Source organism: Papaver somniferum, chromosome 1, assembly GCF_003573695.1.
Source record: "Papaver somniferum cultivar HN1 chromosome 1, ASM357369v1, whole genome shotgun sequence".
NCBI classification, from domain to species: Eukaryota; Viridiplantae; Streptophyta; class Magnoliopsida; order Ranunculales; family Papaveraceae; genus Papaver; species Papaver somniferum.
In genome coordinates, this window is record NC_039358.1 from 133,108,245 (window position 1) to 133,119,376 (window position 11,132).

The 11,132-nt window shown below is 36.7% G+C and overlaps 2 protein-coding genes across 4 annotated transcripts; both read left to right on the forward strand.

Moving 5' to 3' along the window:
- Positions 1 to 206: 206 nt before the first annotated feature.
- LOC113301263 (F-box/LRR-repeat protein At3g58900-like) lies at positions 207 to 3,332 on the forward strand. Of its 3 annotated transcripts, XM_026550034.1 has the most exons (5): positions 207 to 479; positions 618 to 762; positions 861 to 1,657; positions 2,332 to 2,496; positions 2,726 to 3,332. In XM_026550034.1, the coding sequence occupies exons 2-5, from the start codon at positions 732 to 734 to the stop codon at positions 2,897 to 2,899; spliced, it is 1,167 nt and encodes a 388-aa protein (XP_026405819.1). In that variant the 5' UTR covers positions 207 to 479; positions 618 to 731; the 3' UTR covers positions 2,900 to 3,332. The 3 variants fall into 3 exon arrangements, with proteins under 3 accessions (XP_026405819.1, XP_026405812.1, XP_026405805.1); XM_026550027.1 differs by having other exon boundaries at positions 667 to 1,657; XM_026550020.1 differs by having other exon boundaries at positions 207 to 420; positions 667 to 1,657.
- Positions 3,333 to 3,865: 533 nt separating this feature from the next.
- On the forward strand, positions 3,866 to 8,787 carry LOC113301275 (actin-related protein 8-like). The gene is made up of 12 exons (XM_026550045.1): positions 3,866 to 4,418; positions 4,566 to 4,639; positions 4,723 to 4,793; positions 4,917 to 4,984; positions 5,310 to 5,371; positions 5,563 to 5,660; positions 5,758 to 5,839; positions 6,030 to 6,172; positions 6,291 to 6,439; positions 7,134 to 7,267; positions 7,409 to 7,527; positions 7,908 to 8,787. The coding sequence occupies exons 1-12, from the start codon at positions 4,018 to 4,020 to the stop codon at positions 7,989 to 7,991; spliced, it is 1,485 nt and encodes a 494-aa protein (XP_026405830.1). The 5' UTR covers positions 3,866 to 4,017; the 3' UTR covers positions 7,992 to 8,787.
- Positions 8,788 to 11,132: the final 2,345 nt, after the last annotated feature.

Below are 11,132 nucleotides of genomic sequence, written 5' to 3' on the forward strand. Positions count from 1 at the left end.
CCATAATTATATCTTAGGTTAACTTACATTAGGTTAGGTTTAAGGGCGACTAGGTTAAAGGGCTTTTGGGGCAAAAAAAAACTCAAAATTTGACTCTGTATACAAATCGGCCTAGTTACCGAGTGAACAACGATTTTCGCTCTTCTCTTCTCAGATCAGTTTTTGCTCTCCCTTTAACAAAAATAAAAAAAAAAGTTTATCAACTCCTCCGTAATACCACTAGCGCCCTTGAAGACACCACTGTAACTTCACTAAAAATGCTGTTGGTTTACGGTGGCTAACCAAATGAATTTCCTAAAACTACGAATTCGGTTGTAGAGGTTTAGGGTTTTAGATAAGAGAAATTGTTCACTTCTGCTAAGATTTCAATCGATGTTCACTCTAACCGAAGCCCCGATATGCCATTAAGGCCCTTTTCAGGTAATGCACACACATCCTCTTCATCTCCCTCGCTGGTTGAAACCCTAGGTTCTGTGAAGGTTTGTTTTTCATCTGATTCTTGTTGAAGTTATTAGTTAGGTTTTATTTTAGCTTTCATATTCTTCATTTATTATGAAATTACAATTTTAATTCATGAAGTCGTTGCTCGATTCATTTCATTTGTGTTTTTTTGTTAGGGTTTTTCTTCTCTTTAGACCAAGATCTTAAGATTACCCTTTTTCACAGAGTAACTAAAATTTGTAACACGGGCTAACTCATGGAAGAAATAAGAAATTCACCATTTTCAATTAATGAAGACAGAATCAGCAATTTACCAGATCCCTTGATACATCAGATCCTTTCTTTCTTGGACATGAAATATGTAGTCCAAACAAGCACTTTGTCTAGAAGATGGAGGTACGTATGGTCTGCTATCTCAACTTTAAACTTTGACCCTGATGCATTCAAAGATCTTAATGTTGTGCCGTGGGAGAAATTTATCAATTTTGTGGATAAGGTACTCACTTTGAGAGACAATTCTGACATACAAAAGTTTCATCTTAAGTGGGATTACATGAATGATTTAATACCGAGGCATCTAAATACATGGATCACTGCTTCCATCAAGCGTAATGTTCACGAAATATCGGTTGATGTGGATTGTGGTGATTTGGTATTAACGCTTCCCAACAGTCTCTTTAGTTCTAAATCTTTGACAAAGTTGGTACTAAAATTCGGCGGATCAGACTCAGATATCACTCTTCCTAGCTCGATGAGTTTACCTAGGCTTACATCTTTGTCGCTCTGTTCGTTTCGTACGAAAGATGTAAACTTAGTTAATGAGCTCATCTCGAGTTGTCCAGTTCTTGAATCGCTTCTAATAAGAGATTTTTTGATGGAAGCTGGCGATGATTCAATTGTTATTATCGAGTCTTCTGGACTGAAGCACCTTGAGATATGCAATGATGGATCTCTTGCTCAGCCTCATTATAATATGGCCAAGATTATCAAATTAGTTACTCCAAATCTCACATCCTTCATATGCAAAGATTACATGTTACAAGAATATTATATACAGAACCTTTCTTCTCTAGTCACTGCTGATATCAAACTGAGAGAAGTAGAAGATGGAGATGTTGCATGGGGAGAAGAAGCAATAGACTTGGAGCTTTCTGCAGAAGTTATTGAAGAACTTTTCCCGAAGCGTATTATGAAATTTTTGAGGGCGCTCCATAATGTGAGAGAACTAACATTATCACCTTGTTTCCTTTAGGTATGGCTATTTCCCTTTTTTTTGTTGAGTTTTTTCATGATAATTAGCTTTAGTTAGATATTTCATTAGTAAAGTGACAGGTTGGGTTGAACATTAGATTGTCCCAGCTAGTAAATCCTCTGCTACCGAACCTTATTTGATAACGTCGATCTAAACCCAGTGTGACAAGATTTTGTTCAGCTGATCAAGTAGCGGTTGACGTTCAATCGGCTGAAAATGAACTATTCAAATTTTAACCAGTTGTAAGGTATTAGGCAATCAGATGGGCACGTACCCATAACACACCCACATCTCTCTTTCTCAAGAAATGAGGTATATGAGAAACATGGCTTATTGATTTGGTTGTCTGTTGCTGTTTTGATGATGAGCCTGGTCGTTTCACAACCACTCTGGTCAATTGGGAGCCTGCTCGTTTGTTGCAACAACTAGTTAAGATATGAGCTAGTGTATCTTTCCCATAACTAGTGTTTTTAAAGGGACAGATCCACAAGTTTTTGAGATTTGAAAATTAGTATGTTTAGAGGTTGCAGAGTTGCAGACCATTTGTCTTCACTTCTATATTATCTTTGTATTTTCTTATATTTATTGGATGTTCTTGGCGCAGCATTGAGTACATGAGTTTTGTATTATTTGTGCAGGTTCTGTCACAAGTTCCTAACTTATTGGGCAGGCAACCCGCTGAATTTTGTAATCTACAGCTTTTGAAGCTGGAAACTTGCCTTACAATAGGCTGCTTGTGTGCAATAACATACTTACTTAAGATCTCACCTAATATTGAATCTCTGTTCTTAACATCAAAAGAGGTAATAGTACCGCCTTTAGTTGATTCTTTTTTGTTATATCTTTGGAGCTTTTATTGATACCGCCATCAGTGCCCAGAAATGCTCCAGAAAGTGCCCAGTATTTCGTGACTGTATCATGAAGCACTCGACACATCTTCGTTTGATGTCAAGTTTTTGTCACTTAAGTCAATTGTTTGGTAACCTTTGAACATGCATATTGTTGACGATCTTTTTTATTTGTTGGGTATAGTGGAATTTGGCAGACGTTGATGATTGGGAAGTGACGTTGTCATCACCGCATATGTTCTCGCATCTCAAGTATATTGAGTTTAGAGAAGTTTACGGATGTCAAAATGAATTTAGGTTTCTGGAGTTTTTGTTCAAGAATGCCGCCGTACTTGAGGAAGTGGTTCTGTTTCTCTAACAGAGCACCGTCACCTGATGCCGTTGACTGTCGTGATAAAACGAGGCGAATGAAGAAGTTCGGTGATAAGTTAAGAATGCTTCCAAGAGCTTCACCAACTTTGACAATGCTGTTCTTTTAATCTTATTAACTTTGATATCAGTATCCTTACTATGAAATCAAGGATACTGATATCTTGGCAGCATTCCGAGTTACTCCTCAACCTGGAGTTCCACCTGAGGAAGCAGGGGCCGCGGTAGCTGCCGAATCTTCTACTGGTACATGGACAACTATGTGGACCGATGGACTTACCAGCCTTGATCGTTACAAAGGAAGATGCTATGACATCGATCCCGTTGCTGGAGAAGACAATCGATATATTTGTTATGTAGCTTATCCTTTAGACCTTTTTGAAGAAGGTTCTGTTACTGACATGTTTACTTCCCCGAAACAAGAACTAGTGAAGTTGTGTATTTAAACAAAGAAATTCCCTTGGCACCTTTAGATATTTTTCTTACTTTCACTTTTATATTAGAGATGTCAAATGAATTATGTTAAACAACTTTAACATTATTGAGAAAGTTATGATGGGCTGTCATAGCAAATGAAGATCATAGTGAGCTCTCTTAGCTTCAAATGAAATGTAACTCAAACTCCCTACTTAAGTGGGTTCATACCTTGAGTGGCATCATCTGAACTAGCACTGCAGCTATGTCAGAAATTTTCGGGAACTCCTTGGCTAATTTGTTTGTGTCAGACAGGTAGTTTGGACTAACCAGGCAAATCTCTGGATCCTAAGAGTATGGGCTTTGGAGTTTGGACTAACCAGGCAAATCTCCCGTACCCTGTCGGACAGGGCCTGTCCTAGTCGCAGACTCGCAGTTAATATGGACTTTGGATGTGGGATCATCATCACGTGGGATGTGGATGATCTTGCGGCTGCTATTATTGCAACGTATTGTTAACTAAAATGAGAGAGACGAGACGGCTCACTACCTTCTTTCCATCTTTTCTCCAACAGAACAGATAAAATTTTGGTAAAAGACTTTTCATTCTCATTTAAAATGATTAAATTCAGAGACAAATTCTGAGCGAAATTTGATTTCATTCTCATCGATTCAATTCAGGGTTCATTAATCATGTCAATACTTCTAAAGAAGGTATGGGAAACCATGTCTACTCGTCTGCTCAGCTCCTCATCTACTTGCTATTCTGACACTGATGATCAGAGAAAGAGGAATCTGGATTTGATGTATGAAGAAAGTGATGATTTGTATAATAAATATTGTTACTTGACATCAACGACAGGAGCTTTTGATAAAATACCTTCAGATATATTCCATCAAATTCTTAAATTTTTGGGTCCTAAAGAATCTGCTAAACTTGCCCTTGTTTGTAAGTCATGGAGATTACTTGTTTCTGATAATCGACTCTGGGTATTCTTCCTTCAGAATTTTAATACCCATGATTATTCCACATGGGATTCTATTGTTTTCGCTGAAAAACATTTGAGATCCGGTTATCCTCTTCTTCCTCCCCAGTTAAGTGTTTATGTTACGATTTCTTTGTTTTTCTTTTCTTTTTGTGTGTGTGTGTTGCTGGAAGTCTTGAATCCAGCTAGTTATTGGTATGATTGTTAATCATTCTCAGTTTTTAACATGTTATTTTTGTTCTGGACATTTTGTAGTCAATCTCCTCATTTGTCTTTCATGAGCATCTATGGCCAACGTTCTGAATTAACTGGCTCTGTTATTATAGATGGTAAGTTTATGTTGTGTTAAATTTTCGCTGTAGTGTTAGTATTTTTATCCCTGCTGCAAATAATGTGTTCCTTTGTTTTACAGGTGGTACTGGTTATTGCAAGTTTGGCTGGAGCAAATATGCTTCTCCGTCTGGACGGTCAGCAACATTTTTGGTAGAGGGGTTTCTTATCGTCTCCAATAAATGACTGAATTTGTCTTTATACTATAATCCTGTATTCTTTGTCTTCACTTTCCATTGACATTGTCTTTTTTACTGGATCCTCCGTGATATGCAGGAATTTGGTAACATTGAATCTCCTATGTACTCTAGGCTTCGACACTTTTTTGCTACAATTTATAGTAGGTGTGACTATTAAACCCTTTTTATTGCATTTTATATGTCTTACTTAAAAGCCTTAGGGGTGACTTGGAAGTTTGGTTGCTTTTGAATTTTTTCAAATTTCGTCAAGTTATACTCACCGAACCAGTTCATGTTTTATTGTGAAAAGAGTGATAGGAATTCTCTAAGGAACTTGTTTTTCTTTCATGTGTGCTGGATTAGTGAATTTATAGTTTAGAGTTTTGATGAAAGGTAACTTGATGCTTGGCTTCGTTGTTTGTAAAGTGCCTTTTTCTCTTACACCATCTATTTTTGACATACTTTAATCTCTACTTGTATGTCATCACAGGATGCAGGTTAAACCATCAGGACAGCCGATTATTGTTTCCATTCCCATCAGTCAATCACATGGTTTGTCTACATGACTCCGTCAATGATGTGCTTTACTTTGTCTTTCTTGTGCTATTGCGATGGAACTTGAGGAGTTCACCTTCCTATTGTAGTTTTCGACCACCTTGACATCAAGGCTATGAATTTCCTGAGGCAGTGGAACTAACATAAATTAGCTGTAGACGTAACATGTTGTGTTTATCTTTATCCAGGTACTGATTCTGGTAAAGCAGCTCGAAGGCAACTTAAAGAAACCATTCACCAAGTATTGTTCGACATGAATGTTCCTGCTGTTTGTGTAATAAATCAAGTAAGATTTTCTACGAGTACGAATTCGATCCAGTATCATATCCCAACACATGTCACAAGAAAAACTCAAGTTGTTTTTTGACATTTGAATCACATAGGCAACGTTAGCATTGTATGCCGCAAGGAGAACCTCAGGAATTGTTGTAAATATTGGGTTCAATGTCACATCTGTTGTTCCAAGTAAGCAAGTCATTTCAGCCTTTTATTATCTCTCCTATAAATTGGGATCAAGGATTTAGTACAAATGTGTTCGAGATGATGTCCCATGACTAGTTATCATACGCCCAATCACTAACTAAACATAAACTTGACTTCCTTTTTTTCGGCCCTACATCTTTTTCATATAAAGACATGATGTGATGCTTAACAGTTTTACGAGGTAAAGTGATGTGGGATGTGGGTGTGGAAGTTGTTGAATTAGGAGCTTCAAAACTCACAGGATTTCTCAAGGAGAAGATGCAACAAAAAAATATGAGATTTGGGTCATTATACACCGTCCGGACTTTAAAAGAGGTTATGCTGTAGTCCTGAATTATTTTTCATATCTCCTTTAGCATCTTAAGTAGAGGTTATTAAGCCCTGCCGGGATTAGGCTTAGGAAATTATTGATGGTGGCTGTTATATTTTACAGAATCTGTGCTATGTTGCTGCTGACTATGAAGAAGCGTTAAGCAAGAATAAACAGGCATCATTTAAGGTTGCAGGGGAAGGTTGGTTTACTCTCTCGGATGAATGCTTTCAAACAGGAGAGATCTTATTCCAGCCACAACTTGGAGGAGTGTATGTTCTCATCCTTGATATATGTACTTTCCTACTAAGTTTAAGAGGGGCCTGCCTTAACTTGTTGGAGTTGTGTCTCTTTGATCTTTATAAAAGCTTTATTTTTTAAGAACGTTGCAGCACTTAAGGTTCCTAAATAACATTTCTGAAACTTCAATCACAAAACTGAGCATTGGGTATTCACCCAACAGGTTGATGCCTCTTCAAAGCCTAACAATGACCCTTTCATACAACACTTGTCATTAACACTTTTGCTTCACTAGATTCAGGTACATTATGAATCAGGAAAGCAAGCAGAAAACATTTATGCTTCTTAATTTTATTTTTGGATATTTGATTTACTAATAAGAGCATCGCCATTAATATTCAAATCATATGTCATCAAAGAAGGTTGAATATGACAATGATGTGATCGAGCTGGAAAATCAGCTGCTGTTAGCTAAAATCTATTACGAAGTCCTTGATGTGCAGAACATAACCTTTCAAGTTTCAAGCTATTAAATTCTGTTAAGAGTTTTCAAAACTGTATTTTAAATAACCCCATAAACATCCTTTAAGTACTCTTTAATCCCAATTTTCCAATCTTGTTTAAGTTTTATTCATAGTCTTTTTACCTCTCTCAGATATCGTCTCTTAATAATTTTATTTGCGTAACCTAGTTCGTGGAAAGCTACATGAGTCTCTGCTTTTACAGGAATACAATTGGTTTGCATCATGCAATAGCACTTTGCATGAATCGCTGTCAAGCTGCTGAAGCAACAGTAGATGGTGGATGGTTTAAAACCGTGGTTTTGGCAGGTGGAACTGCATGTTTGTTAGGATTACCAGGTAAGCATTTGATCCTATCTTATGTTCCTGCACAAATAAAAGTATGTGTTACAAATACTTGAAGAAAACAGCGGAAGAGGATTATCAAAGACAACATAGAAGCTTGAAATTTTACTTTCTCTGAACTCCATTTTATTTCAGAGAGGTTAGATAAGGAGCTCCGGTCACTTCTTACATCATCTCTGTCTGAAGGACTCAGAGTTCTCCCCCCTGCATATGGGGCTGAATCCGCATGGTTTGGTGCGAAGACAATCAGTAATGTAAGATTACTAAATTCCAAAATAACATGTTTGGAGATTAGACTACATATGATATATCAAAAGCTATACCAATTTCATATTGTTACTTTGTTAGTGTTGCTACATAGAGCATGCGTCCCAAATATAAGGATACATTTGTGCAACTCGATAGATTTGATCAACTTTTTGCAAGTCCACCATATTCGGCTCCGTCCTTGTACATGATACTGCCATGACAAGGAGTAAAACCCTGTATTAACTGCATGGCATCCTTTTAATGCTCAAATAAATGTGGATTTACTCAAGTTCATCATACCTCACACACACAGGAGTCACTTTTGGGTTCACATACATTTATCCCTCTATTGGGATTGTAACAGCAGAGTTTTATATTGATACAGATGAGCACTTTCTGTGAGACTTGGTGCGTGACGAAGAAACAATTCCGTCGGAAATCCCGACGCAGCTTCATTAGCTCATGGTGAAGAACGCCAAAGCATCGGTTCCTTTAAAGGGAATGCCAGAGAATTCATGTCATGAATAATGGTCCCAGTTTCCAGGGTCTCAAACATATACAGTTCTTCTCTACACTCTTTTATTGCAAGTACACGTGAATAAAAAAAGATGGGAAGATCTGTCGGAAACTCCCATCAGTGTGTAACATATTGGTGCATATATATGTTTATAGGCATCAAACACGTGTGATATATATATATATAACATATAAGTGAGATATGTGTGGTGATCATAAAATTTTATGTAAAGATTTACTTTACCAGTGATGAATTTTTGTAACCTGTAATCACCAGGAGTTTGCGGATGATTTACCTTGGGGATTAGAACTTGAGATGTGTGGCTATAAGGGCCTTGAGCAAATGCTTGTGGATGAATAAATATGATGAACATTTGTACTACCTCGGGACCTGCAAGAGACGAACATTGTTGACAGCTTCCAATCCATGATTTCTCGGAGAAGCCTATGGTCTGATTTGAAGTGCAAATGTAATTTGTAGTTCATCTGGTAGTTGCAGACTTGCAGCAGAAAATTATCGTCAGCTTCAAGGAGATCGGAAGATTTTTTTTTTTTTTTTTTTGAAAATTGCTTATATTGAAACACGGGAAAGGTACATGGGGTTTCCCAAACTGTTGGTTTCCCTTGTCTCTTCTAACTGGGGAGAGGTATTGGTGTCTACCAACAGACTGTGTTAGACCTATTTTGTTAGCTAGAGTTAAAGACGGAATTTGAAAAACATAAATCCTTAAATAAAATAGAGAGTTTATGAAGTGAGTTTATGAAGTGAGGCATTATCAACCATTGTTGTTTATGTATTCCCTGTTTGTGTGTTTCTTTTGTCAGATTGTCAGCCACTTCATTTCCTTTTCTATGCTTAAACAGAAAATCCAAAAAAATTCTGCAAGTCCTATGCCTTGGTTACTCCAAAAAATGTTACTTTGCTTGTCTTGAGCATAATAAATCAACCTCTGGCAATCACCTTACGTCCAGAAGTTCTTTAAGTCCATGTTCTTCGCCCAAGTTGTTGTCTCCAGCAGACTCAGAGCCTCTGTTTCTTCTGTTGTGGCTGCATTGAAAGTCCCAGTTGTAGCTTGTACGCCATCACCTGTATCACAGCGAAGAATTATGTCATATCCAGCAGGAATACAAGAATCAATCCAAGATGCATCAAAATTAACTTTTAGTTGGTTTGTTTGAGTTTTTGACCATCCTCTATTATCTGTGTCATTTTGGTTTTGTAGTTCAGAGGAAGAGATAGAGATTACTCCCCGGTTTAAGTGTCGCAGGGGCCCCCAAAATACCAGGTGCCTCTGAACAGCAAGAGAGAGTTGTATACTAGTAGTTGATTTGGATTGGAAGATTCTTTGACATCTTTTCTTCCAAATCAACCAGCATTTTGTAGCCATGACTTTTATTGCAGAATTTTCATACGCCCCCTGCTATCCAGTTATAATACATTTGTGCAAAGGAGAAATCTAAATCACTACTAGAGTTTATACCTACTACAGGAGGCAGCAAAGACACAGATTTCACATATGGGCATTCAAAAACCAAATGCTTTAGAGACTCACATTCATGCTCACAGAATATACACTTTGTGTCTATATTTGGCTGGTGTTCAACTAGTTTTTTCCTAACATGTAGGGCATTATGTATACACTTCCACAAGAAATTTTTTATTCTTTGGAAAACGTTTAATTTCCAAAAAGACTTCCAAAAAATTTAAATATCGGTATGAATAATACCAATTGAAGGATTTTTAAGCTTTTGGTACATTGATTTAACAGTAAATTTCCCATCATTTATAAGTAACCATCTTAGTCTATCATGCTTAAGTTTACCATTTGTATCAGTGAAGATTATAATTCCTAAAATCTTGTCTGCAATTTCCGAAGCAAAGTTATTTCTAATTCTCGTAACATTACACTTTTTGGTATTTGAGTCTAACAACTCAGATACAAGTGTTAAAAGGTTTAGTTGACTACCACGGTAAGTTATAAGATTTGGTTCCATACCTGGAATCCATTTATCTTTCCATATGTTGATTGCCTTACCGTCGCCTACCTCCCAGCAACTGAATTTTTGAATCAAAGATACTCCCTGCATAATGCATCCCCATATCCACGAAGCATTATAATGCTTCTTGGAGTGGAAAATAGTTGAGTTTTTAAAGTATTTATTCTCAAGAACATAGCCTAAAAAGGTCTTTTGCTGAGTTGCAATTCTCCAATCAAGTTTAGCTATCATTGCTTTATTCATTTTGTTTGCTTCTTTAAAACCTAGACCTCCAACTTCTGACGGTTCACACATGAAGCCCCAACTAATTGGATAGTAACCTTTAGAGTTTTTTTTTTTACCCCACCAAAAGTCCATCCGAACTGCATCTATTTTGTTTGTGATTTTTTGGAGCAGAGAAAAGCATCTCATTTGATATATAGGCAAACTAGACAAAACAAACTTAATTAGGAATTTTTTACTTGCTTGAACCAAAGTTGTACCATTCCAACTTTGGGATTTGTTTTCCATATTAGTGACTATCTTATCAAAGTCTTAATTTTTGATCTATAACAAATAAAGGAGCTCCTAGGTAAGACTCGATAATGCTTATTTTCTTCATTTTCATAAGTCTAATCATAATTCTTTGATGTTTAGAATGAATTCTTCTACTAAAGAAAATACCTGACTTACAAAAATTTATGAGCTGACCAGAAGCATTACTAAATTGATTTATGATGTTTAAGAGATTTTTACAACTAACAAGGCTCGTCTTTGAAAACAGCATACAATCGTCTGTAAAAAGGAGATGAGAGATAGGGATATTATGCCTAGATATTTTTATGGAAATTTTAATGAAGTGCCACACTTTGGTTTTCTAGTTTAACAAAGTGCCATTCTTTTTTTCAAAATATATAAAATGCCATCTCTGTTATCATTTCCGTCCGGACCCACGTTTTTGGTAAATTCTCGTTGACATAGTCCATTCATCACGTGATTGTGAACAATTTTGGAGACGAAATTACTACCCTATCCTCCCTTCCCTATCATCTTTTCTAACAGTACCTTCTTCTTCATCCATGGGTTCATGAAAATTCATCTTATTAATGTTTATTTG